This window comes from Truncatella angustata (genome assembly GCF_020726525.1).
Source record: "Truncatella angustata strain MPI-SDFR-AT-0073 chromosome Unknown BKA67scaffold_10, whole genome shotgun sequence".
Lineage (NCBI taxonomy): Eukaryota > Fungi > Ascomycota > Sordariomycetes > Amphisphaeriales > Sporocadaceae > Truncatella > Truncatella angustata.
In genome coordinates, this window is record NW_025763390.1 from 1,827,138 (window position 1) to 1,854,476 (window position 27,339).

A 27,339-nucleotide genomic window follows, 5' to 3' on the forward strand; every position below is an offset into this window, starting at 1 on the left:
CCACCCTACGAGTACTGCTTACCCCGTTTCAGATAGCGGCCATCGAATTTAAGTAAGCTCCACGATAGTTAGACCCGGAAGATTTTTCATCTGATATAATACCGGCCTCCCTTCCATAGCCGGATCCATTCCTCAATGATTCAAAATGTAACACTGCCCATAAGCTAGAGGCTTCGCCCGCAAACAACGTGAAGGCCTTTCCCGCATTGATGCTCCATTGATAGGTTGCAGTAATATGGCCGTAATAGTTAATGCTAAACATACTTATGACCTTATCGCTATTAAAAGCCGGTTTAATAGACTTATCCACGAGAATAATCTGTCCATTGACGGTTATGAACGTTTTTAAAACATAGACGAATCTGGTTTTCTGGTAGCACATAATAGAAATTGATTCCCGGAAAACTGCATGAGTGTTGGTTATGGTGCAGATGGATAGGCAGACGGAAAGGGAGGAGTTTGTGTCTCATACATATACGCCATGTGGGACACTTCTAACTTTGATCTGAGAGGCTAAACTTACGATAGTTACCCGGTCGATTGTTGCTCGTGAGCATTCCAGAAGAAGCTGTCTATCAGTTCTGCTAAGATCTAGAAGCAAGTCTACTTAGTCCGGTGCAATCTTGTAGCATCTATCATTATGTGCCATTTGATCTTGTCGCTTTCTACAAACTCTCTAGGAAAACAACGACAGAATGAGAAGGAGGTATTGAGAAACCAGAGGCCGCTGAGTTCACTGGTGATGGGTTCAAAAGATAGGCGTATGGTACAATTGCAAGAATATATTCAGACATATGGATAGTGTGCGAGATTCATAATGTCGCAGCGTAACTCGCGCCAGTGCGTTTATGTAGCGGATAGAAGAGTTCCTAAGATACTAACACACAACACTAGTGCGCCAATACATATATATATATATAACTACGCCACTATATATGTAAATCTTATTCGATCGATAAAGCAGTTAGCCCAGACGAATCTGGACTCTCGAGCTAAGTATGGGGTTTTTGTAATTATGGCGGCAACTTGGCAATTTGTTCAAACATTCTGCCTCACGAAAAGAACTATGTTAAAAAATGGATTTCACCCCTAGTTTAGGATCAAGCATCACGTTGGCTCGTTACTACATATATGTATATATGGGTAGGCCATCGGTTCTCAGCATATGCATGCATGAAGCGATGGTTTTGGCTTGACATGATCCCGTCCAATCATCGGTGGTAGGGTTTCCAATGGGTTCTACACTTCTGCATGCCATACCCCAAAGGCTGCAAAGGCTGCAGCTCGGTTATTTGCCTCGAAAGCGTAAACCCCCTCCCTTCTTGGCCAAAAAGTTCCATTTATTCCATGAACTATGGGCTGGTCGCTGCTACCGTCATGACTCATCGTGCTTTGCACCGCGATCAACAAGTGCAAGAAGAGCACTACTACCCTCTTGCCTATCTCACTGCCAACGTGACTTGAGGATCAACAGTGCGTTCTGCTGTGCATATTCGGCTCGGTGGCAGTTTCCTGCAAAGGTTGGATATCAGAGGCGGCATGACCGATGAGGCAAGTCCGCTGGAGGCTAAGATTTGCCACTAATTAAGGTTGCCCAACGTTGCGCAACTTGAAAGTCGTGGCAGGCTGTACATCTGGCTGTAACAGATGATCGAGTTAAGTGTGAACAAACGTGCAGCCCGACACAGTCACGTAGATACGGAATAATACGAAGCTGAACGGAGGTCTTCCCCCTCCAACGTAACAAAAGATAAGATCGGAACCATTATAGAGCATTCGAGTAAAGAATCGCCGGTACTAATTTGAGGCCATCATTACTCCTGCTGTAGGCAAGTAGATGATCTGGTGTAATATGAGTTGCATTAGTTCTGATGTTTTTCTTGAATTGTACGAGCCCTCCGCAACGACCTTCGGTCGTTTTCTTCGGGCTTCTAAGAGATCGATACAGGTAATTATTGAATAGCGGGTTGTAAGGGTCTGTTTCAAGGTGGCCGTTCGCGTTTAGATATGAATAGTCGTCCCCGACCTAAGCAATCGAGCTCAATCATTTATCGATGTCGATCGTGTTATAACCCGGGCGTAAATATTAGCCCGCCTGATTTTATTATGAATAACCCGGATCTAAACGTGAAAGTAAAATGTTAATTAAGGCTTAGGTAAGGTTGGTAAGCACATGATAGATCGTACAAAGTATATAGGGCTATACGCTGGTCTTCCCCATAGCATGACGAAGTGGAGAATGTCTCCAACCCCGCCGAGGAACACCAAAACGAACAGCTCTCGCTCCCCGTCGCGCGACCCAAAACAAGCGTAAAAAGCCAGGAAAAGCTGGTATCTATCATTAAGCCGGTCAGGGATTCTGAAAGATACCGGGGAAGGGGCATGCGAGTCCCCAGGGAGCCAAGCTGAACTTTTTAATACTATACAATACTACACAATACTATACAATACTACACAATACTATACAATACTACACAATACTACACAATACTACACAATACTACACAATACTACACAATACTACACAATACTACACAATACTACACAATACTACACAATACTACACAATACTACACAATACTACACAATACTACACAATACTACACAATACTAACAAATTTCCATCTATACCCAGATCCACATTATGATTAGTCTTGCCGCTTTCAGCATGTTGCCATGTGAGGCGGGCACGAGAGTATCTTAGCTACCGAGCGGATGCATGTGCGTGAGACACATATGCAGCGGACCTCTTGACAAGAAACTGGTATACTACGGCCAAGTGCTTTGTCGGTTAATTGGATTGACACACTAATGTAACTACCTACTGTACCTCAGGAACCAAGGTGGTATGTGGATCGCCATGACGGAGCAGGCCTATCAGGCAAGGTTTCTAAACGCGGCGCTTCCGACCCAATTCATGCACCATACTGTACATATGAGCCACCTAGCTAGCGAGCGGTGTCCGCTTCTCCCCGAACCGCAACAAACCCCCACCCCCCGATATTCGAAGCACACTTGCAGACTGCACTGGAAGAATGAGCAACTCGCGACGAATGGGATCAAGGCCTCTATCCTTTTTAAGATCCACGTAATTCCGCCGCCCCCAAACGTCTTTATGTTCGGTGTGGGACGGCAGGAGGAATATGAACCGGACGCATAGATCAAACAATAGCGAACTAAGATCCAAAAGAAAGGCAAATATGTACCATCCGTATAAATTTTCTCAACATAGAGCATTTTGCTTCTTCGCTACACTATTTCGTGTCGACTGAGCCCGCAATACCATCACAACTCGATGCCTGTCCAGCCCCGCTGCCTGTTGTGCCCGAGGATCTTCGTGTTACATCGACGCTCATGATGTTATTCCATGGCTCCTCCCTGATTGCTTGTGCTTGCCAACGTTCCAAGGGACTCATGCTCGAATGGGCGTTAGCCGTGGAAGGAATAGTATTGGCATTCTGATGTTGTGAGGTCGGTTGTGCTTGCGCATCATGGTCACTGGCCTTCCTTCGAAAGTGTAAAAATATGGTTAGTGAAATGCCACTAACATGTTTCTCGTTCGGAAACCAACTGTTCTGGGCCCGATCCCGCGGACATTTTGCAGTCGACCTAGCCTTATAAATTTGAGGACGACCACGGTGACCGGGTGATAGAAAGTGCTATCAAGTATAGCAAAGCTTTGTTCAACTACCAATGAAAGTAGACTTTCTTAGAGCATATATGATGGTTGTTTATGAGAACATAAAGGAACCACATTTGAAGTCGGGACGCCATTCCTTATAAATAAAAGATTGTAGAAACAGCCAGACACGATTTTTTACAAGCTGCAGAGTAATGTTCGATGTTCATGTGCGACATCCTCTTTTCTGGGAGAGATTTCTTGTCTAGCAACGTCTGTCGAGGTTTACCACATCATATGATGGGCGGTGGCTTGCATATGCCGCGACCAATCGGCACAGGTCTAAACTAGCATTAACAAGGATACCTCCAAGAAAACCACAGTGTTCTGGCCCTGGCTCGTGGTGGCAGAAGCTGTATCGAAAAAAGAACGACAGCAACAGACTGCGCCAGTGACTCCAATTCAGGGTTTGGAGCAACAGTTCCTGCTCATCGATCGATATCTAGCCGCATAAGTCGCATTGCAATGACCCATGAAAATCGAGTGGGCCACGTCCCATCCATCTGCGAAGCCGGGCGTGCATAGGTAGGTACCAAATATGCCATGCAGAAAGCAGGCGCTTTACAACTTCGAATTATCCAATAGTACATTGTTCCGGTCACATTCTATAATAGCGACGTTGCCCTGCATATCTGCGGTCTTACGTGGGGGGCGCTATGCTAAATCGGGAGGCTAGTTGACTAGCCCCTTAATTCAGCTAGCTTCGGGGACATTCGACACAGATGCACGCCAAGCATTACTGTCCGCTGGTGTGAAATTTCGTCACCGCGACCAGATTGCCAATACCCATCTTCGTTCGGTCTTATAACATCAGTCTTGAGAGGCATAAATGTTAGTAGAACTGTTCGGGCCAGGAAAACTCATCACAACAAGCCCAATTCCCAAGAGGCTGGCACGTTGTGATGAGCGGACACGTAGTAGTGATGACCAGACCTCACGCTGATAGTGGAACTGCCTGGAATACTTTTCAATATACGTATACGAAAGTGGTACCACGACGAGAGAAGAAAGATGGAAAAGTCGATATGTGGGTATAGAATTGTATTTACCAATACTGGAGCTAATCATAACATCGTTTGCTGTCATGCCGTAACTGCCTTCAAAACTCCCCGTTCTGCCATATCCCATGCTCTCGGCTTTGTCTTGAGCCCCTCTAAAAGTCTCTTTTCTTTAGTCCATTGGTGTGAGTCTCTATGATTGTGCGTCCCGAGCACGAGACTAACCCTCCTTGGTATACTCCGCAGCATCCATGTACAGATCGATCAAGCAACCCGCACTCCAGGCTTGTGTAGGACTCGAGTCACCACAATATTCGCCATTCTTCTGAGTTAACTCTTGCAGACCCGCCCAAGGGCTGCTCTGGATCATTTCCTTGCAGCCTTGAAGACGTCTTGTCACCTGCTGGAAGGCCTCGACCCGGCCTTCTTGGCTATCCTTACGTCGCTTGAGGTCGAATTTCAGCAATGCACGGAGGAAGAACCCAGTAGGCCAGATCCACTCCGGACCTTGATGATAATTTCTGCCCTTCGACGTAGCAAAGTCCTCGCTATCCTCACTGTTGACATAGTAGGGGCGATAGTTGAGATCAGCAGGGTCCAGGGTGGCCATTCCAGTGGGACCGCGCAGAGCCTTGTCTGCAAGAATCAAGCAACCCCAAGCATGTTCTGCGTCAAACAAGTCGGGTGCAACAGTCATGGCGATGGCAAAGTTAGGCCGGAGCTGGTAGTCTTCGTATTCCTTTCCAGAACGGAAAAGATCCTTGTAGATGCCTCTGCGGTTAACAACCTGCGAGTTGACAATATACTTGCTGTCCTCAGACGGGTCGCTCGGCACATAGTAACTGTGTTCGAAGCTGGACTTGATCAAGTCGGCCCAATCAGAGAAAGAGATTTCCGAGCCGTCGGGCTTCTTGACACCCTTGTAAGGATATTTGCCCTCTGAGCTCAGCTTGGCAACCCATCTCAGTGTGCTGTAGAGGAGTCCAGTGATCTCAATGGCAGCACCGTCTCTTGGTGTTCCCGGGACACCCTTTGAGCCAGCGCGCTCACTCTCTCCCATCTTATCCATCCAGGTTCCGCAATTGTCTTGGTTACCACCGAAGATGATACCGTTGGACCAATCAACATTGATTTCTTGGTTGAAGCCGTTGTCTTTCATTTGGGAGTCAATGCTAGGGCCAGCATTGGCTTCTCGGAACTTCATGCCAGAAGCGTGACGCTGCAAAGCTTCTTGGATAACATCTTGGATAAGGCTCTCCTTTGAGTAGGCTCGAGAGTCGTCCGAGGGGAACCAAGTGTCATCGTAGGGTAAGAATCGACGCTTCACCTTTCGCTTCAAGAAGTCAACGCCATTAGGGGCGAAGCGAGTGTAGTCCTGGATTGTTTGTAGGAAGAACCAGACGGAATCTCTGCTGTTATACCTCGGCAGGTTTCCGCTACTGAGCAGGTTCGGGATCATGCCGTGCTTGAGGACGCTTGCAAATGCAAAGATATGCTCGGCAGCTTCATCGAAACGACCTGTGCCCAAGTACAATCCACGAAGTGAGATGAAAACATCACGACCCCAGCAGCGGGCCCATTCTACGGCAAAATGTGGTAGACCAGCAGCTAGCGAGGGTACCAGCTTTGTTGGCCACAAGGATCCCGACTTCACAAGGCCGGTCTGCTGCACGCTAACCATGGCTAGACTCTGGAGGAACCACTGGCCATCACGTGTATTCTCGTTCATGAGATCCATACCTCTCTCCCATGCCGCCTTGTACGCTGTTCTGACCACCAGCGCAAAGTACCTTGGCAGTAAAAAGCTCGGGATTTTCCGAATGGCGTCGAAGCGCTCACTGAGCCACGCCGCTGGCTTGGCAAGATTTGACCAGTGGGACTGTTGACTTGCCCGTTCCAGGCGCCCCTGCGTGTAGTCCAGGGCCCACTGTCCATCACGTAGGTTCTGGCAAAGTGCGTGGCCGAGGTTGTTGTCTTTGATAACGTCCTTGAGTATACTCCACCAGCCCTGCAGACCAGCATACACTATCTTGCCGTATCCAGGGATATCGTAAGTCCCGTCTTTACCTTCACTTCCATCACGCTCCTCTTCCTCGCAGCGGTAAAGTAAGAAGTTCAGATCCACCAAATCAAGCTCGGCCATCGCATCCTTGGCTCCGGAAGTCACATAGTTGTCCAGGCCGGCCGAATGCTCAGCAGCTGGGATCCAGGTCTCGAAAAGCGCAATAGAGCCAGGAGGGAACTTATCACGAACAGTGATGGTAGTTTCATCGCCCTTGACCTCCATCCGGATTCCGGGCACATCGACAACGCGGCTGGGAAGTCCTCTCAGGAACTTCTTGTCTTGGATGACCTCCTTTTGAGCCTCATCACCGGCCTCCACCTCAAGCATCCAGCTTCCGAGGTGTCGAGCTTTCGTGCCTGTGAGATGCACAGCATTGAAGGCGCCGTTTCCATTGCCATAGCCAGGATAAGCCGTATGTGCGATCAGGAAGTATCCTTTTCTCGATTCGGGATGAACCCTGTGAACTGTAATGTACTGATCTTCGTGATGAATATGAGTCTCATCATAGCCATCCTTGCCCATGAGCGTGTGGATTTGGTTGAGTAGCTTCTTGACTCCTCCGATGCCTCCTTTACCGCCACCCACTTTCACAGCCTTATCTGAAGATTCCGATGTGTAAAGTCTAGTCTCGTTCACCAGGTCCACAAGTTTCGGATAGATTTCATCATAGCCCATCACACTACCGGTAGCGCTGGAGCACATGCTCACTAACGCCGCATTCGGCAGAGTATCACGCGCATCTCTCTTCTGTGCCGGCACCTCATTGTCATGAGTACAATCCATAAACAGTGCTTGAATAGGAACTGGCTGGATTCGTCGAATGATTTCACGCGTCGTCAGACCATCAGTGCCGTTAGCGCCAGGGCTGGTCGGTGGGCTGCCAAGACCTTGAGAGTTGGCTTTGGATACATCATCAACTTCGAAGCTGCCGATAGGGCGACCACCATGGCGATGAACAAGCCTGCTCATTTCGCCAGTACTCCATGCCTGCATAGCTTCTCGGATCAACGCACTGATTCCCAATCTCTTCACAAAAACGTAGTCCATCTCTTCCGACCCAGTGAAAAGTTCAGCAACCACGTAGAGGTTCGATCGGACACGGCGAGCTTCATCAAGAATGTGCTCGGCAACGTGGATCGGGGTAGAATGGCAGTTGTCAATGCGGAACCCGGCAAAATATTTGGCAAGTGTACGAGCATATTTGGTCATGTACTCCCAAAGCCATGGACTGTCCTGAGGTCCACTGCCATACCGAAGCTTGACGCAATCTCCCCATACGATCACTTCACGACGCAGGTACACTCTGGATTGCGGACCGGCGTTGTCTACCAAGGCGTTTCCAGCCCAGACCCAACCATTGTTGGCCAATACCAAATCCTCTTTCTTGTGTCTCGCTGTGACTTCATTCTGTGGTAACCGTGTGAAGTAAGACTCAATAAGAGGGTTCTCGTCGGTAATGGGGCCTAGCTTTGGACCGTGATCCTCAATCCGCATGTATTTGGTTCGGTCAAAGAGTTGCTGCAAGATGTCTCCAATCTCCTTGTCATACTCTTCGTAGAACCTAACATTGGCAGTATCAAGGATTTGAACGAGCTTAGAGCGGATTGTGGCTTCGTCGGCTTCACCGCGGTATTTTCCGAATACTGTAGCGAGCAATGCCGCGGAAAGCGTTGGGTTGATCCGTCTCCGGAAACGTTCGCCCAACCGATCGTTGTTCAACAATCCGTTCTCAACCAAGTAATCTGCTTGATCCTTGACGCTAGCATCCTTGAGGTGGTCCAAATCGCCGCCAACCGAGCCGTCGGGAACAGAAGTCTTGCCAGCTGCCCACGACTCAACGGCAGCATCGACGTCACGATCGACGTTGAGCGCATAGTATTCCCAGAGACGAATCTCGGCCACAACGTGCTTCTTGACTCCATCCATGACTTTGACAAGATCGTCCACGGATTTGAACTCGTTAGGGTAACCTAACTCTTGAAGTTGTGAGCTAAATTCAAGGAGCTTGGTATCCAGCACGTAGGCTGATTCCAGCCACGGCGCGGTTGTCAAGTTGTAGCCTGCCTCGGGGTGCTCTTGGAGCCATTTGGTGTTGTCTGCAGTATGGTTGAGAACGATATCCGTCAGACTGAGAAGCCCGTGGTTCTGCTCAAGACTCGCCACCATCTTCTGGACATCTGCCTCGCCTTTCGGGAAACAATCAGGATCCCATCCCAACTGGTCATACAAACTGTATGGAGAGTTTGAGGCCCCACGGACTTGAAGTGGCGTGAAATGAATCATGTTGTAGCCCCTGTCGCTGATTCCGCGCAAGTGCCTTTCCCAGTCCGTGGGATACTTACCCATGAACTTGCTGATTACAGAGAATATGGACAATGCTGGAAGTGGCAGTGGACTGCCCTCGAGGGATAGCCTCGGGGCGACATCGATATAATAGAGTTGGGACTTCTTCTTTTCAGAAGAGGTCAACTTGTTGGAATCGAGCTCGGTCGTGAGTTGGGGTAGCTCAGCGTAGGTGACATAGTAGGCGAATGCACCCGCGTCGTATATAGGGATTGATATCTCGAGCGTTCGGTTGAAATCAGGATCAAGCCTTACATAAGGGTCAGTTTGGGTGTACAAGACTGGCAAGACCGAAGGGATTTATCGCACTTGTACTCCCTGAAAGAGTTCCTCTGAAACTCAGAACCATGTTCTGGGATGTTGACCCATAAGCTTCCCTGCCGGCATATCGAAGATGTGCCTTCAATCGCGAAGCGAATGGTGATTGGGTCCGAAGTCTTGGTTGCCAGATAAATGTACTCGCCAGGAACATCTGGCGCGCCATTGTCCTTCAACGGAAGGACATAGACCTCGTTTGAAGTCATGGTCTTGGGGGCCATGGCTAGACCAAGTTCTACACGGGGAGGGCAAGGATTTACTCGAGCCAGAAAGGGATGCCCAACACCTCGTATAAGTAAATCAAGAGAATGAAGATACCAATGGGCAGGCGATGTATAAGGCCGTCTGAATGAAGGAATCGGTGCTCGAAAGGAGAGTCAATACGAGAGAAGGGGAAGCAGCGACGATACGGGTGTTGCGGCGGAGGGCAGCACACAGGAACTTTATTGCAGCGCTTCGCGGCTCGTCATCGACGATGAGATGGCCCGCCAAGTAAGCGACAGGTACAGACCAGGGGGTGTTCACAACTTGCGCTAGTTCGACGATATCTATGCCCCTGCGTATTTGGCTTCAGGTTTGAATCGTGAGCGGGAATTATGACCTTGCAATGGTTTTTCTGGATGGGTCCTCGAACTGCAGGAAGCAGATTGATAAAGCCAATGGCAATGGCAGCCGAAAGGACTAGCGGCTGTGGTCAAGCTGCAAGGTGTAAGCAACTCCTTCGGCCTCCATGAATGGCATGGATGTCTCGACGAGGAGAAAAACCCCTCCGGCACGATTCCAGCCAATTGCTGAGCTTAGAACTCTGGTTCAAAGCTCTGTCGTAGAGGAGGAGGTAAACCTCCACGCGGGGCATTTGGGGGGCCTAGAGCCAGCTCGAAAAGCACTGTTCCGCTATATTGACGTCATCAGATAAATCCCACGGGGAATTGCCCATGGGCCGGCACCATCAAGCGCCCGGTTGCTAGGCCAAACTTGACACTAGCCCGCAGTGGCCCGGTAAGTTTTATAGCAGTTTGGGGGTAAGCGCAGCTCTAGAGCAGTCAAATCTGTGGAAGTTCTGGGAGTCGTTGAGGAGCATGGCCCCTGGCTCGAGCCCAGTCAAGCCCAGTTTTGCATGGTTCCTGAAAATCATCCAGGCTTGCCGGGATGGAAACTTGATTGACGGGCTTGTTGAGACGGAAAGAGAGGAGGCTCTTTCAGTGCACGAGGTGTGTGCGCGTCCTTTCTAGCCAAGAATGCTGTTGAAGCACAAACGGATTTCGGAGTTTGGCACTCGTATGATGGAAAATGCTACCACTCTGGAGTCAGGTCACATGCAGCAACGTGGACCTTATATATGTCGATCGGTTGACAGCAAATTATTCGGTTTCTGCTCCGTACTTTCACATGCAACAAACAACACAGTCGCAAGCGATACCTCGATCCTCGTATCTTTGTTTCTTCTGTGGCTCGTGAGCAGGCGAGTGTGGAAATCATCGACAATTCCTCGGCACGTGTCGGACATTGCCGCTGCCCATCCATGCCTGAACCAGCCTGCTGGATCTCAGCTCAGCTGACACGGCAGGCGGTCAAGCTTTCTGCCCCCAAACAGAAACAGCGTCATACCTAGCTCAGCTAGGTAACTGGCATCATTTCCAACACATGCAAGCCACAGAGTGGTGGGATGTGCCGTGGTAGGTGCCAAGTCCGGCGCACGGTAGGTGAAGCGTGTGGTGGGATAGCCAAAGTGCCACAAGCTTCAGTGTTCCCTCGGCCAGCCTCACGATAAGAAGATATTCGTACTGTAGCTCGGAAAAGAATAACCTTGACTGCTGCCCTTGACTCCGAAGTTAACCTTCTTTGTGCCACAAATACTTCACATTTATGGGCGTGTTTGTCTGCCGTAGAACCGTCGTAGCAGCCACATCCCTTCTTTCTCGTAATCTTGTCTCCAAAACAACAACCCAACAGCACCACCACGAGCAAATCCGGACCATAGCAGTCTCATCATACAAGATGTCGCCTGGATTTCTGAACCCGGGGAGTGCTGACAAGCATGAGAAGCGACACAGGGTCACCGTCGTCGGCTCCGGCAACTGGGGTTCCACAATTGCAAAGATCGTGGCCGAGAACACCAAGGAGCGCTCCGACATCTTCGAGGAGGAGGTGCAAATGTGGGTGTATGAGGAGGAGGTTACCATTCCCAAGGACTCGCCGCATTACGACCCGTCTGTCGGAGATGGTCCGCAGAAGCTAACGGATGTCATCAACAAGTGCCACGAGAACGTCAAATACCTGCCCGGCATCAAGTTGCCTGCCAACCTCATCGCCAACCCATCTGTCGTCGACGCCGCCAAGGACTCCTCAATCCTCATCTTCAACCTGCCTCATCAGTTCATTCACAGAGTGTCTAGCCAGCTCAAGGGGCACATCCTACCGTTCGCCCGTGGTATATCATGCATCAAGGGAGTAGAGGTCTCCGACGAGGGTGTTGCTCTCTTCTCGGAGTGGATCGGCGAGGGACTGGGGATATACTGCGGTGCCCTGAGTGGTGCCAATATTGCATCTGAGATCGCAGCTGAAAAGTGGTGCGGCACCACGATCGCTTACGATCCCCCTCCGATGGACAACTCCCGAAACGCAACTCCTCGAACCCAAACTCCCAGTGGCGGCTCGCCCCGAAGCACTGCTGCCGACCTCAGCATCACCCCGCTGGCCGACATGGAACACAAGGATGCTCGTGGCCGAACAAGCAAGACGAAGCTGACTCCTGTGCCGCCAGAGTACCCGGCGCTCGACCACGCCGTGTTCAAGACCCTGTTCCAGCGACCCTACTTCCGAGTACACATGGTGTCTGACGTTGCTGGTACATCCCTGGGTGGTGCCTTGAAAAACATTGTTGCCCTGGCGGCCGGATTTGTCGTGGGCCAGGGCCTCGGAGACAACGCCAAGTCAGAGATCATCCGAATTGGTCTCTGCGAGATGTTGAAGTTCGGCGAGGAGTTCTTCAAGGAGACGGTACAGCGTGAAACCTTCACAGTGGAAAGTGCCGGTGTCGCAGATTTGATCACAAGCTGTAGCAGCGGAAGAAACTTCAGATGCGCAAAGATGGCGGTCGAGCAAGGGGTTTCCGTCGCAGAAATCGAGGAGAAGGAGCTTAATGGTCAGAAGCTGCAGGGCACCTCCACTGCTCTGGAGGTCTACAGTTTCCTCAAGACTAGGGGACTGGAGAGGGAATACCCCCTGTTCACAGCGGTCAGGGACATCATTGAGGGCAAGTTCGCTACGACTGACCTCATTTCCCTGATTCAAGACGATTGACGTGGAGGCCCCCGCGTACAGCGCAAGTTGAAGTTGTGATGGATGGTCTGAAACCGGTTTCCCTTATTTTCCTTTCAACGACTCTTAGGGGGCGGGGCTCGGTTTTGGGAATAGATATGGATAGGAACTACTTTTAGAGGATTTATTTCAAAGATGATATCACACTTCGCACAAAGAGACCACGGCTTGCATCTGGGTTGAGCACATTGCAGATTTGAGATATATGCTACCCGCCTATTACCAATCATTCAGTAGCCTGTTCTTCTCACTCATCCCCGCGTGATTGCCACGCCACCAACTTCGTCTCTTTGAAATCGTGTCATCGTCGTCTTCTTCCACGGTTCTCTCTCCATCACCAAACCTGCTCTTGAACACAACGTCGTAGCTCAGCCAGATGGTGTTGAACAGAACAGCCACCACAATCGCCAACCATCTGGGAAATTTCCCTCCATCTTTACTGGAGAAGACCTTGGCGAGCAACCAGAACAGCAAGAAGAACGGCGACCAGAAGAGCATGAACAGAAACTTGCCCAGCTCCTGCCGCCGCGTCGTAACCCGGTAGTGCTCCAGCCTCTGCAGGTACTCCTGGTACTCCAGCGGCAGGAAGTGCTCGGCGGCGCCCTCCCGCAGCAGGCCGAGGTACCTGAGGCTGGGCTGGGCGTAGTCGGCCTCGGCGCGCCGCACGGGAAGCAGGAACCGCTGCCACCAGTGCTCGGTCGGGGGCTCCTCGGGCAGCCGCGGCGCGAACAGGGTGCGCGCGAGGAACGGCCTCAGCTCCGGGACCACGGGCTGCTCCGGCACGTGGATCGCGGGGGGCAGCGCGATGCACAGCGCCGCCACGTCCGCGTACGACGAGCCCCCGCCCTCCGTCGCGATGATCTTGCTGTAATCCGACGCCGTCACCTCGTACACCACGCCGTACAGGCCCTTGGTCCAGGTCGGGCGGCGGATGGGCAGCGCGGGGAAGGAGATGGACGGGACGCCATCGCCGCCGGACCGTCTCTTCTCGTCGCTGCTGGGGAACGTCTCGGTGTGTGAAGGGGGAAGGTTGATCGGCGGCTTCGTCGGGGGGTGGCCCGGCAGAGGGATCGCGGGGATCTTCCGCGGTGCCGTGTTCGCGAAGCACGGCTCTCGGTACGGCAGGCCTGGCAGATCAAAGGTCAGGTCGAGCGCGGGCGCAGAGACGTTGATCGAGGAGATGGGCCGGATGCCCCGCGCGCCCAGGAAGGTGCGCGCGCTCAGGTTCGACCCGTAGGCGAGGTAGAGCGTCGTTGAGGATGTCTTTGGGCCATGGTAGTCGGGCGAGGCCTGGGCAAGACGGTCGGCCGAGGTTCGTGGAATACTGGAGATGGGAGGGTAATCGGCTGTGGATTTGGAGGATGTTGCAAAGATGCGGTTCATGCTCTGCTGCGCTTGAACGCGCCAGCAGGTTGCTGTGTCGGCTCCCTCCAATGCCGCCATGCTTCGTGGTGCGCCGTCAATCGATCGATAGATTGGATTCTACGGTATAGCGGATAGTGTGGCTATAACGTCCTGGTTCGATTTCTCAACGATGAATTGCTCCTCAAGGATGAGAAACGAATCCAAACCTGATGATTTGGGTTATATCGCCTCGAGAGAACCTCCTTCAAGCAGTTATGGTGATGATAAAGGATGAAGCAGTGTGACGGCACGGCGATTTGTCGCAAGATTCCAGGCAATGCTTATCATGACGCTGATTAATTGGCCCGTCTAGTCCCAAATCCCTGCCGTCATAGCGGCGGTTTGTAGTATCAAGCGGAGATAATAGTCCCTTCTCGGAGACATTTGTATACATGAGCCGAAGGACTTTGCCAAAAGCTAGTCTGAATGCTCTCAAACACCTGTTCGGGGTAACGCTTGGAGTAAGGCCGTAGACAACGACATCCCAGCCGAGAATTGCCCCTCCACAAAGTTTACCGGACAATCCGCAGCCATTAAATTTTACCAGTATTTAATTATTGAGACTATGTTTGTGCCAATGAACTGTGACTTATATTTAGACTTCTAAACAAGTTCGTGCCCTCAATGCCACGCGCGATACTAGTGAGATTGATACATGAAGACACACACTAGTCTTAGTCCAAGCCTATATCCAGCCTTATGAAGTCGCGTTCTGGGTCCGAACATGCTGTGTACAACATGTCGTTTTAACAAAAACGTGGAGTATGAAGTCGGTACGGCCGCAGTATGCTATCAAATATATGATGGGAGAGGCATAGGTTCATTGGTAGATGCCGTGAAGATAACGGACGGCATTGACTAGCCCTATGAGACTTGGGCCTGCAGAGGCGACCTTACTCTGGCTTGAACACTAGAACAGACGGCGTCTGCCATATAAACACGACAGACGCTGGAGCTCTTGGGAAACAGAACAAGGGCTGCTCTGTCAACTAACGAAGACCCCACGGCACGCTTCAAGCCCGTTTCATCCGGCGATAATTGCTATTTTCTGGGCATGATTTTGTTGTGTCGAGGCTGGTCTGCCTCATCTTCGTATGCCTATTGCAAGCACTGCACATATCATACAGTAGTAGATAACGAAGATAACTAGGACCAACTATCAATGTATTTCATCAATCGTTGTACTCGTATACTTCTACAGGTCTTTCACAGCAGACGTATCGCATTAAGATATACGTCATAAGCCGTTCGTTCCAAGTTGCCCAAGTTCGACATAGTCTGAAAGTGGACGCAACGCTTTCATAAGCAGAAACCAAAATATGGTCGATTTTTCGGTGTCGTATGTCTTTCGAGGCTTTGAATTGATTTCTATTTCCGTGAATCGGAAATGTACCAAGAAGTTGCCATAAATTTCTACCAGGGTGCTTCTCTTGGTATATCCTACTGAAGTGAAAGAATGAACTAACGGTTTAGACCGATAGATTTTTTTTTCTAATGGTAAAGTCATTTTATCTTTTCTTTTCGAAGCAAACTTCTAAGGTCATGACTTCATCATACATTTAGATCATTATGGGTCAAATCGAGGCGCCAAATTTCGAGCATCCACGTGAAGTAGAAATTGCGCTCTGGTACATCTGGAACTTGAACCTCAAACTAAGATGAAATTTGATGGCCCCTTACATGACCGTCAAGCCAACTTGTTATTGGGCCAATGCTCGTTGAGGAATGTATACATTAACTTTCTCAGCTAAATCCGCAACTATCAGCTCGTATCCCTTGCTTCGCGGCTTTTGTATTACGGTGTTGCCATTTTCAAACATCTAGCAGAAATCGTATGCTCCCTTTTCTGCCTTTGAACTTTCGACAATGCTAGTTGGTTTGCAACTATCTTTGTCTCTGGCTTGCCTGTCAACCTCTTTCCCGAACACGCTGCGGCCATACTACACTGCCAACTAACTCAATCTGGTGGCCCGTAACATTCTAGCATAAGGAAATCCATATTTATATCAATCTACGACGATCATGAAAACAGTAGCTGTCTTGAGTTCTCATGGGTCATTGGCTTATCTTGCTTTTTTGGCATTCGCATATGAGGCTTGCAAAGCATTATTTAGTAATTATAGGTCTTCTTTCTTAAAAGTAAATATTAATAACTCGTCAGTATAATCAACTTTTCGAGCTCTGGTACCGGTTGGCAGGTCTACTATTTGAGAAAGTCCATGAAGTATTCTAGAGGCTCTACCTGCTAACGCTACTTATGTTAGGGCCCGGTGCGATCTGACCAACGCAAAGACGTCGTTATTATGGTCAGGAATGACTACCAACCCAACACAAAGTTACAAAACACACACTCTGCACGTCACTATGCCATTACTTTTTGTATCACGGGTTGATTAGTTCCTATTTCTCAACATGTGACTCGCAGACCATAGATACGTTTGTTCAAGTTACCAAGTCTGCTCTGTACATACAACCAGATCCCGTTATCCTTTAAACAAAACGAAACGTTGAACTCTGGAAACCAAGAATATAAATATCATGATTCCTAGCATGTTTATGACAGAGATGTGCTGTCATCCTTCTTCAGCATATGTACATATACGAACATAGAGGTTAGCAAGTCCACAACAGAAACCTCACACACAACTCTTGCCAGTACGCCGACGTGCTCGATCATAGCAACGAGAGGCTTTGCGTCCGGGAACTCAAGTTTCAACCAGACTTGCCACCGAATACCTATACCTGATGCTGACCTTTATCGGTCGGCTGGATTTATACACTATTCACCCCCTCAAAACATGTGCATAGTATGGCTTAACTGGAAGTTAGCCTGCGGGCATACAGTCGACGGATTCTTTTATGAACTTTGCTCCTATGGAATATTGGATAATCAAGGCAATCTTATCAGTTGCCCATGTCAAATCAATCAGTCTGATAAACTGAACATGAGTTCAGGTTGCAGATCGTGTGCCAGACATGCCACATTAGAGATCCATTTCTATTACAGACGCTCCGAACAGAACCTACCTGCAGATCAGAAAGCTGTTTTCAAGCAGCAACACGAGAAACTCAAGTCGGATAGCTACATAGTGTTGTATGCAGCAACTGTCAGGCGTCTGGCGCTTGTCCAGGTTTATGAACAGCTTACCACCGATGAAGGTCACACGATTGACTTAGATCAAATTTGTGACAACGTTGCTGCACAAGGTTCTCGAAGTCGGTGATCAAAGAGGGATTGACACCGTATTTTGCAACGGCTTCTTGTCTATGAGGCTGTCTAGGGCAAATGTCTGTCATGTGGGTCGGAAAGGAGTGCATATCATTTTACCTCGAAGTCTGCACTGTCTGTCTTTTTTCCAGGAATTCAAGCATTGGTAGCTACTATCATTCCCCATCGGCAATCCTTATATTGACTTGTATGAGACACACGGGACTCTTTTCTCTCGATTGCTTTGGCGCAATTTGTCTTATCTGGGTATGGCTTTGTCAACATTCAGCTCGCTTCCGTCTTTGTTCACTGCAGTCACTCGCTAGTACTGAGCCAGGTGCACAAGCTCGACCGTTCATGCTATTAGCTGTTTTTGCCTAGTCGTATCAATTGGGTTGCGGTTTTGGACCGCTATAAGTCAATCTGTTCAATGATGGTTATTGTATGGAAATTTGTCGTAAGCTCGCACACTCGATTCGCCTTGCAAGGCCATTGGATGTCTCTGGCTTTCGTATATAGCCAACACCGTTAAATCCATAAATCTTCAACGAGCTAGCAGTTTTATCTATTGACTCAATGGTGTGTAGAATTACAAGTATTTTCGGCCAGTGTGTCCACATAACTGGCTCGCCGAGAGAATAAGGAGCAGCCGCCGCGTAACTTACCACACAACCACACAACCACGAACGATTAGAGCTTTCCATGTCGTCTCCTGAAACGAGCCAGAAATCTGCCAGGTAGCGTTATAGGTACTTTTCCTTACAAAAATATAAAATGAGAAAAATATATAAAGGAAAAGCAACAACCAGTAAATCTTCCACTAACACGACTTATCATCTTGGCCTTGTGGCAAGGGTGGGCATGAGGCCACATCCCTAAGTAGTCCTGGCGCAAGCAGTTCAGAACCTTCCCCGGATTTTTACTGGTATATTGTATGCTTATCATCATTTCAGCGTTCAGAAGCAAGAACAACATCGTCGACGCAGCGTACGACGGACCACTGAATAGCATGTGCCGCCCTTTAGAAGATGATATTTTGTCCTTCTTTCTTTCTTCTTAAATTATTCCTTGTGATGTTTGTGAAATAATTTTGTGATCTCCTGCGGATTGCATACGTTGATCGATCATGTCTTGTGCTCATTGTGAGACAATGCGTTATTACTGGTGACCTAAGTGTGGTCGTACCGCATCGTGTGCTGTCTCATGCCCATCCTCCGGCAGACAAAGGATTGATGAAAACGAAGAAAAACTTTGGTTCGCAGGACTTCGGGGTTGATTGCTCTCTCCAACATGTTGACAATAATCATCAGACATTTCTGGCGCAAAAGTCAAATCTGATCGAAATGCTCAACAGTTTTCATTCTCCGCCACAACTCGCTATATACAGTTGACTACCTAATGGGTCAGTCGCCAAATATTCAAACTCTGAACGCCATTTGCCGAAAAAATGATGCTGATGCCAGACTGCAAAACACTTTTTGAGTCCCTGTCCGTTACACACCGCCGTGACGTGAATCATGTTTCACGCGCGACTGGAGAAATAGAAGAAGGAAAAAGTCGCTATGACACATGCTTCCACCGCCCATTTTGATGACCACCATTAACCCATACTATTTGACTTATTCCAGCTCGTTATTGCCACTTTTCATGAGGTATCTTGCACAAACTTGCGCATCACCTACGAGGTCACTGCTTTAGCTGTGCAGACCACCGGTACGCTCCTTCATCATCGCTCTCCTCTTCTTGTCCTTATCACTGTCCCACACCAAGAACTCATGTAGACCGCTTCCAGCGGGTACCATGGGGAGGACAGGCACCTTCTTGTCCGTCATGACCTCAAGCAGCGCCGGGCCATCAGTCTCGATCAGCCACTTCAGAGCTTCAACGGTCTCCTCAGGCTTGATGAGTCTTCGGTGCTGCACTCCCATAGCGTCGGCGAGCTTCATGAAGTCGGGGTTCTGCTGGTGCGTGTGGGCATAACGATCCTCGTAGAAGAGGTTCTGCCATTGGGTTACCATGCCTTGCTCCTCGTTGTTCAGGACGATGACCTTGACACCGATGTTGAATTGTGCTGCCGTGCTCAGCTCGGTCAGAGTCATGTTAAATGAGGCATCACCATCAATATCGACAACAAGCGCCTCAGGTCGGCCCACCTTGGCACCAATGGCGGCAGGAAGGCCAAAACCCATCGTACCCAAGCCACCGGAGGTGACCATTGTTCGGGGGTGTCGCCATCTGAAGTGTTGAGCGGTCCACATTTGATGCTGACCGACACCTGTAGAGATAATGACTTCGTGCTTGCGGTCCTTTGTCAAGTTGCTGAGCTCCTCGATCAGGGTCTGCGGCTTGATGAGCCCCTTTCTCTCGGCCTTCTCGTAGTTGTTAAGGGGCCACTTTGCCTTCCAACCGTTGATCTTGTCGAACCATGCCTTGCGATCAGCCATGCTCCGCTTCTCGACGTTTGGCAGGAGCTGTGCCAAGCTCTCTGCAACATCACCCTCAACAGCCTCGGTGGCCTGGACGACCTTGTTAATGTTCTTGGGCATAATCTCGAAGTGGACAATTCCTCCGCGGCCCTCGGCAGCAGCAGCCTTGGCACCAGGAGCGAACTTGTTAATGTTCAGGGTCACACGATCGTCGAAACGAGCGCCGAGAGCAATGATCAAATCCGACTCCTGAATAGACATATTGGCGTACGCGGAACCGTGCATACCGAGCATGTGGAGAGACTTCTCGTCAAGCTCATCAAAAGCTCCCAAACCGTGGAGAGTAGTGGTGACAGGGATAGAAGCCTTCTCAGAGAGCTCCTTGAGAAGAGCGGGACCATCTGGTGAAGAAATGATACCTTGTCCGGCATAGATGACGGGCTGCTTGGCAATGTTGATCAGATCGGCAACACGGCGGATCGAGTTGGTGGTCTGGCGGCGGAAGTTCTCGCTGGCAGCACGCGAAGCAGCGCTGGGAAGAGCTGGGAGAGACGACTCAGTAGGAATAGCTCTTCTGAGGACAGCAGCGGTGACATCTTTGGGAAGATCAACGAGGACAGGTCCGGGTCGGCCACTGGTGGCAATGTCGAAGGCCTCGTTGATTCTGCGAGGGAGCTCGGCGACGTTCTTGACCATGACGTTCCACTTGGTACAAGCGCGAGAGATACCAATGATATCTGCTTCTTGGAAAGCATCGCTTCCAATAGCGCTAGTAACGACCTGACCAGTAAAGACAACCATGGGCGTACCATCAGACATGGCATCCTGCATGGGAGTAATCACGTTGGTAGCGCCCGGACCTGAGGTGACCAGAACAACACCAGGCTTGCCAGTTGCTCTGGCATAGCCCTCGGCCATGTGTCCCGCACCCTGTTCGTGCTTCGGTAGGATGAATTCGAACTGTTTCGAGTTGTAGATGGCGTCAAAGACGGGCAGGATAGCACCGCCAGGGTATCCGAAGATGTGCTTGACGCCTCTCCTCAGCATCATCTCGTGGAAGATCTCTCCGCCGGTCATGCCAATGAAAGACTCGTCCATGTCTGGCGTTTTGCGCTTGACCAGGGGTTGCACATGGGCCTTGTCTTTCGTGGCAGCTGTGTTGAAAGCCGGCGAGGGTTCTTCTCTCGGAAGACTGTCAAAGATAACATGTCAGCAATCCACTGCGTTGTCCCATATCACTCCAGACAATCCAATGCAATTCAATGCAATCCAATGCAATCCAATGCAGTCCAATGCAATTTAGTGGTAGACCTCGGGTAAAATTCGAACATGGCATATTGGACGGGAGCGGTGTCGGAGCTACTTACGCTGCAGACGTCGCTTGATTCCTGACTCCAGAGGCAGGCGCCTTCTTGGCCGTCTTGACAGCAGCCGCGGGCGACGAGGTTAGAGATCGCGACTGGCATCGTGAGGTCTGAGCCAAGGCCTTGACGGCGCGGCTTGCTTGCCGGGTACGGAGCATGTCGGCGGAAGGTTAGGAGACGGAAAGGACGAAACGAAAAAAAAAGGTATCTCAATAAAACAAATGCAGTTGGAACTCGACTGTCGACTGGAACAATCGAGAATATCTGTCTCCCAATGAGTCTCCCGGGCCTTGCAAGGAAGGAAAAGAACAAGGGGTCAGCAAGGAACAGAATTCACAAGCTTTCTGTAACTTGGGATAAATGAGTTCGATGTGGTCGGGTAGGTACGTGAACTTAACTTCAAGAAAGACTTGGGACCCATCAAAGTTCCTTTCCGCCTGCCGGGAATCGGGGGCCCTCCAGTCACAGTTCACTCAATGAGACTCAATGAACACCACGAAAAAAATTGAGGCACCTGGGCGATTGTGGGGTCGAGGTTCGAGAGGGAAAGCTACGGGGGCGTGCAGGCCAATGACAGCGGCTGCAGGGTCGCAAAAGTGGCGATATCGGCTGCAAACTTTACAAGGGTCTCGCCATCTGCCCTTCTCGCCATTGGCCGCCCCCGCCCTCTCTCCATCCATCATGCAGGATCCCATATTCCAGCTGTTCCCCGTCGAGCACGTTATAGCGGTCTAGCCAAACAGACAAAAGAGCTCTACAACTGCAAATACAAGTGTTCAATACACATGGCATCGCCCTCGACGATACCCTAACCCGGGACAACCTGTAACCCAGCTAAGTCGTCATACGACGTGCCTCAAACCACGCCACATCACCCCCCAAGCAGTTCCATATGAGGCATCTGAAGCCGGAAAGTCCTCGCCATGACCGTTTCGATACTTCGATTTAGCTGCCAGACCGCAGCCCCACACGTCCTTCTGGCCGAAACAGGACGCGGCAATTTGAATCGCCTGGACCCTCATTCTGCGAAACTGCAGCTCATCCAAGTTTGAGATCAGTCTATCTATAGACATAGCATCATGTCTTTGGTCTATAAGCCCGGGCAACGCAGCAGCAAGCACGCACGTCGTTTCTGTAATTGTCCAAACTCGGTCGTTCGATCATGTATCCTGTATACTTTGACTCACTCTTTGACCGGTACAGTAATCCATACCGGCCTCCGATGTGGGTCCATGTCATCACATCAACACATACAGTATCGGCCTCGGAGGTGGGTTCAAGTCATCACGTCAATACATACAGTCTTACAGTACGCCATTGCACAGAACATGGATTTGATCTCGGCAATTCGCGTAGTCCAAGGGCCAGTGTGTACATGCGAGTAGTCCACCTCCACCTACGACCCTATGGCGTAGGCGTTCTGAGCTCTAAAGGAACATTGCACCCGCGCTCACCCAGTTCGCCATCCCATCACGCGGTACCTTTGTCGTATCCCCATGCCAGGGTAGCCTTTTCTCTCGGTACAGGTCTTGATGCTATGCTCAGCGCGCAATGAAAATCATCGCCCTTATCCTCACCCCCAAGTATAACTTTCTCAGCATTGATGCACTCCCAGTGGCCACTTACACTCATCGTCAGAACAGGTACACTTGTTCCGGGGCCGCATCTACTTAGACCATGTTTAGCCCATGCGTTACATGAAATTGCCCGTATAGCTTCCGAAGTCGGTTGTTGCTACAATCACAAAACGTCGACGGTAGATCCTTTACAGTTGTCTGGAGCGCTCAATAGATATACAACGGGCAACCGAGTACGTTCCGCATGTTACACGAATACAGTGCGTCGTCTGCTTTGTAGATGGCTCATCGGCATGTAGCAGACGTCACACTCGTACAGTATGTGAGAACAGTCGTGTGTCTTTAACGGAAATGGTCTTGTGCTGCCTACCAGTGTGCAGCGCGTCCGGGATATAGAACTCTTCAACAACACTGGACAATATACTGTCATTGTTGGCAGCAGCCAGTTGACTTTAACCATCTCATGCAATATATGGTATCTAACTGACTAACACAATACCCGCATCATAATCGACCCAAATGAGAACCGCCACAAACCCCAGGTATCACCTCGTCGGTTTCTGCCCTTTTTACAGCAATACTTGACCTCCACACCTTTTATATCATATGTACAGCGTATACTGGTCACGCCAGTCAAAAGGATCATCCACGCCCCCCATCAATTTTGCTTTGCCATGTTGTAGAGTAGGCATTCTACATCACCTCGCAGTCTGTGCAGTACCTCATTTCTCGTTGTCGACTCCTTCGGTATCAGCGCTTCGTTGTGTTGTCTTGTGTATGCTGCAAAGACGATGCCTCGGTTCTTTGCAGATTTCAAGATATTCGTATCCATGCTTTGCTGTCCGAGTGGGACAAAGTCGCTATTGAAAGAGCAAGTCCAGCCGTGGCTGAAAGGGGCGTTTGCATCATCGTACTCACTCCAGCTTTCTGATCGAAGGGTTTTGAGTAGGACCTTTTGCTCTATCTGGAAAGGCTCGCCCATCTGGATCTGTTCCAAGCCAAATGCTGCGAGGTACCGACCCGTAAGCTTGGATCTAGGGCCGGCATATATTGACCCTCCTGTCATAGGAGATTGTTGTGGTGTTTGCGATGCGCGTGGCAATGATGGATCAAGGTGGGCTCCAGCTCCACTAGGCCATAAGCTGACAAGGTAGATTAGATCGAAGTTGTACTTCCGTGCAATGCGGGCAGCCATGATGGCACCAAACGCCTTGGCCGAATGGCGTGTAGGCATGGGTATCAAGAAACTTGAATCTATTGGCGTTTCTGGTGGAGTGAGCTCCCCACTTTGAGGATTGACAGCATAGATACGCTGCGGTTGTTGCGGTTGTACGGTGTTGTATGGCTGCGCACGAGGTCGCATTCGCGCTGGTAGGTCATCCTTCGGCGGGACTGGAGGTGGCAAGTCAGGTGCTGGTGTAAATGGTCTTGCCTCAAAGATATCCTCATCACTCAAGGTGTAAATGTCGTTGATGGTGGGCTCCTGGAGTATGTGCTCTTGTCTGATTTTCGAGTTCACCGTAGACAGGGTGGCAGTGCTTTGAGTCTTCGGGAAACGTGAGCGAGGCATAGGGCTCTCCTTTGACTTGGAGCGACCATGTTTGGGATCGTCTTGCCTTGCGCCCCACGTTTCTCGTGTGAAAGTCTTTCCATAACCTGAGTGAAAGCGAGTCTGCCTCGTTTTCACGATTGACTTGGGTGAGGAATCAGCGCTAAAGCTAGTAGGCGTGAAGCGTTTACTCGCTAGTCCGGTATGGTCTGAAATGGGTGTAGAACACTCGTCTTCACTATCTGACAATGGGGGTGAATAAGTCCCACTAGTTACCGAACTGATGACCGAGTATTGTTTGGGAAATTCTGAGAACCCCCAGTTCTGGATCCCGGACGAGAGCCTGTGATGAGGTGTTGGTGGACATCTCGAAGGTTTCTCTCGTAGTGGTGATTTCGGTGGGGGCATCAGTGGCGGAGTGAACATAGGCGAGGGCATGAGGATCATAGATTCCGGCGCATCATCTATAAGGTTCAGCCCAAGGTGCTCGTTCATCGAGGGCAAATCTCCAGGTTTGAATAGCAAGGAAATATGCTTAGGCGACCAGCCGAGGAGGTTATGTTCCAGTATTTCCTGCTTGGGTGTTTCCAACGATGCTTCATCCAGTATGATATGACGCGGAGATGTATTAGCGGATGCGCAGGGGGTTTCAAAGGAACGAAATAGAACATCTTCCGGGAAGCCAGAGGTAGGCGTCACGGGTGTCCTCGGTGGCTCTTCAGTGAAAGGCGGACGACTGGAGCCATAACTTCGCGTCTTCCTCTCGATTTCTAGCGAATTGAACGTTGATGACTGGCTTCGGAAAGATTTCTTGACGTCAGGAAGGCTGCGCGACCGGCCCTTGTCCCTTACGACTTGATCCTCGACTTCTTCTTTTTCGTATAGAGGACCTCTTGCATACATTCGTGTCGAAGTAGGCTTCATGAAAGAAGGCGGTGGAAACAAACAGGTCTCGTATGTACCAGATCCCGAATACGAGATGTGCGTTGATCTAGTTGTCCTGGAGGCAGCAGCATTTTCTCGTGAGCCCTTATCCTTCTTCCTAGATGAGCTGAAAAATTTCTCCAGCCGCTCGAACCCGCTGGCCATCCTCACGGTATCTGTTGAGCAACTATAGAATACCGGGATCAGTATGCTTGTCACTTTATAAGACTCTGTGGGGTGTTATGAAATCAAAACCATTGACTTACTGTGAACAATTGATTTCGGTATAGAAACTGATGGTAGTGCGATTACTGTAATATAATAATCGTCAAGTAATGGCTTAGATCGAGACACCTTTGTCTAAGATTCAGCGCGAATGTGTACGGTGCCTAATCGTAAATAGAGTTGCCAGATCCCCAAGGCGATGGCTCGTGCGCGGAATGGTAGGCAGTGAATCAGCTATGAGAACAAGTTCAGTTGCGCGCAGTTAGTGATGAATCGTATCACAGGTTGCAGACACAAGCGGGACAATAATTCGAGATACCAGGAGCATTACACGGCGGGCGGCATTCGGTAGGCGATGGTAATACGGACTTGTCGAGTACCCGTTTCTTGAAGACGAGTGAGCACAACCAGGGTGTGATGTTTCTCTGATGTCCCACAGGTACTGACTTGGCGATATATGTGGAAAAGAACAGGTCCGGATCTATGCTGTCTTGGACAAAACCTGGCAAGGGAAAAGTGAGAGTATAAGCTCTCAGATAAGCTTTACTGTAGCATTTGAACAAGCGGCTCGTGGCGTCTAGGTTGATGCTCCCAATTGGCAAGCCGTGGCTGCTTCCCCACCTGGAGATGTCTGTCCTCTTTGGTATAGTCGATGACACGGGGTTGTATCTGTGGATGAATGGCTGGACCTCGCATCCGGGAGTCAAAGCCGAGCAAGGCGTGCAGCGAACATTCAGATCTGAAGGAGGAGGAGGACAAGTTCAATGAATTAGATGGTCCGTGACTTGCGACGGGATACATGTGTGATGCATGGTGGATTTTCCAAAGAACAAAAAACAATCCCTGAAATTTTTAGATGCATCAACTCCATGATATGTACATTTGCAACGGGGAACGGGAATGTCAAGCTGCGAGGAAGCTCTCACTTGAGTTGGCTGACAGGTTTAGGTACATGTCGTCCGCCGAATCAGATGCCAGCGCCCCAGGTTGGGGTGTCATGTCATTGGCCAGAAGTCGCCCAAAATGTCCATTTAGGAATGTGCAGCCCCGGTTGTGGCTGCCAACATGAAAGAGACCAGGGACACATTGAAACGTTGGTGCAAGGCATAAAAGATAAAAGAGTTGCCACAATACTGTGCTATTGACGTGCTCTCTTTCGTCCATCACCGTCCATGGCTCCGTTTTTGTTCAGCCTCATCATCCCAACAACATCGTCCACCTCATTCCAGTCTCTGTGATACGTTTCCGTCGTTGTGCTCTATGAATCCGGACAATCAAGACAGTAGGGCGGAATTTTCCATCGACTACTGCCGATGCGCCCGCATTGGCAAAATAAATAATAATCAAGTCAACGGCTCGCAAGATACATGCTTTGATTATTCTCCAGAAATAGCAAAGCAACTTCGTCCTGTTGCCATTTGGGTGCATCTAGCGAAAGCCCACGTTTGGTGGGGTTTTGATAGTATCAGGTTAGCCACAACCCTGGGGAGGCTTCAAAAGCAACGCAGTTTGGGATAGCGAGTCACCTCCAAAATATGATTCAGACCAGGGTACCCAAGACGAGTGTATGGAGTACTACGCGTGAGTATGATAGGCAGGAGTCTTGAAGAAGGAGCAAAATGAGCAAGCGACCAGCTACCTCCTCACCACATTGCATTTTGCAAGGCGCTTCAACATATTGTTTTGAAGATACATGAAACGACAAATCTGAGGGAATTTCACCCCTTGGGTAGTTATTGCCGGGCTATGTTAACCGCCACATACCGGTTGGCAGAGGACTTTCCAGCTCCAGGCCATCGCTAGATATGAATTTGTTCTGCGCAACTCAAACAGAAGCTGGAAGCTTGAAAAAACAAACAAATGCGCTGCACTGAAATCGCAAATGGGTCGACGACGGGCAATCAGAAACTACTGCACACGTCCCACGAGCCACTAGTA

The 27,339-nt window shown here is 49.8% G+C and overlaps 6 protein-coding genes across 6 annotated transcripts; 1 reads left to right on the forward strand and 5 right to left on the reverse strand.

Moving 5' to 3' along the window:
- Positions 1–3,254: 3,254 nt before the first annotated feature.
- BKA67DRAFT_664172 (uncharacterized protein) lies at positions 3,255–3,597 on the reverse strand (the record flags this gene model as incomplete). The annotated part of the gene is made up of 2 exons (XM_046108323.1): positions 3,255–3,507; positions 3,572–3,597. 2 exons carry the CDS (start codon positions 3,595–3,597, stop codon positions 3,255–3,257), a joined length of 279 nt encoding a protein of 92 aa, XP_045952844.1.
- A 1,300-nt stretch (positions 3,598–4,897) lies between these two features.
- Positions 4,898–9,609, reverse strand: BKA67DRAFT_595605 (glycogen debranching enzyme; the record flags this gene model as incomplete). The annotated part of the gene is made up of 2 exons (XM_046105184.1): positions 4,898–9,335; positions 9,395–9,609. 2 exons carry the CDS (start codon positions 9,607–9,609, stop codon positions 4,898–4,900), a joined length of 4,653 nt encoding a protein of 1,550 aa, XP_045952845.1.
- A 1,792-nt stretch (positions 9,610–11,401) lies between these two features.
- On the forward strand, positions 11,402–12,706 carry BKA67DRAFT_595606 (NADH-dependent glycerol-3-phosphate dehydrogenase; the record flags this gene model as incomplete). Its single annotated transcript, XM_046105185.1, has 1 exon — positions 11,402–12,706. One exon carries the CDS (start codon positions 11,402–11,404, stop codon positions 12,704–12,706), a length of 1,305 nt encoding a protein of 434 aa, XP_045952846.1.
- Positions 12,707–12,943: 237 nt separating this feature from the next.
- On the reverse strand, positions 12,944–14,167 carry BKA67DRAFT_541301 (uncharacterized protein; the record flags this gene model as incomplete). Its single annotated transcript, XM_046100912.1, has 1 exon — positions 12,944–14,167. The coding sequence occupies one exon, from the start codon at positions 14,165–14,167 to the stop codon at positions 12,944–12,946; it is 1,224 nt and encodes a 407-aa protein (XP_045952847.1).
- A 4,505-nt stretch (positions 14,168–18,672) lies between these two features.
- Positions 18,673–21,594, reverse strand: BKA67DRAFT_583898 (thiamine diphosphate-binding protein). The gene is made up of 2 exons (XM_046104112.1): positions 21,130–21,594; positions 18,673–20,954 (listed from the first exon to the last, which is right to left on the reverse strand). The coding sequence occupies exons 1-2, from the start codon at positions 21,282–21,284 to the stop codon at positions 19,031–19,033; spliced, it is 2,079 nt and encodes a 692-aa protein (XP_045952848.1). The 5' UTR covers positions 21,285–21,594; the 3' UTR covers positions 18,673–19,030.
- A 1,540-nt stretch (positions 21,595–23,134) lies between these two features.
- On the reverse strand, positions 23,135–25,804 carry BKA67DRAFT_583900 (uncharacterized protein). Its single transcript, XM_046104113.1, has 2 exons — positions 25,443–25,804; positions 23,135–25,363 (listed from the first exon to the last, which is right to left on the reverse strand). Exon 2 carries the CDS (start codon positions 25,339–25,341, stop codon positions 23,362–23,364), a length of 1,980 nt encoding a protein of 659 aa, XP_045952849.1. The 5' UTR covers positions 25,342–25,363; positions 25,443–25,804; the 3' UTR covers positions 23,135–23,361.
- Between the last annotated feature and the right edge of the window lie 1,535 nt (positions 25,805–27,339).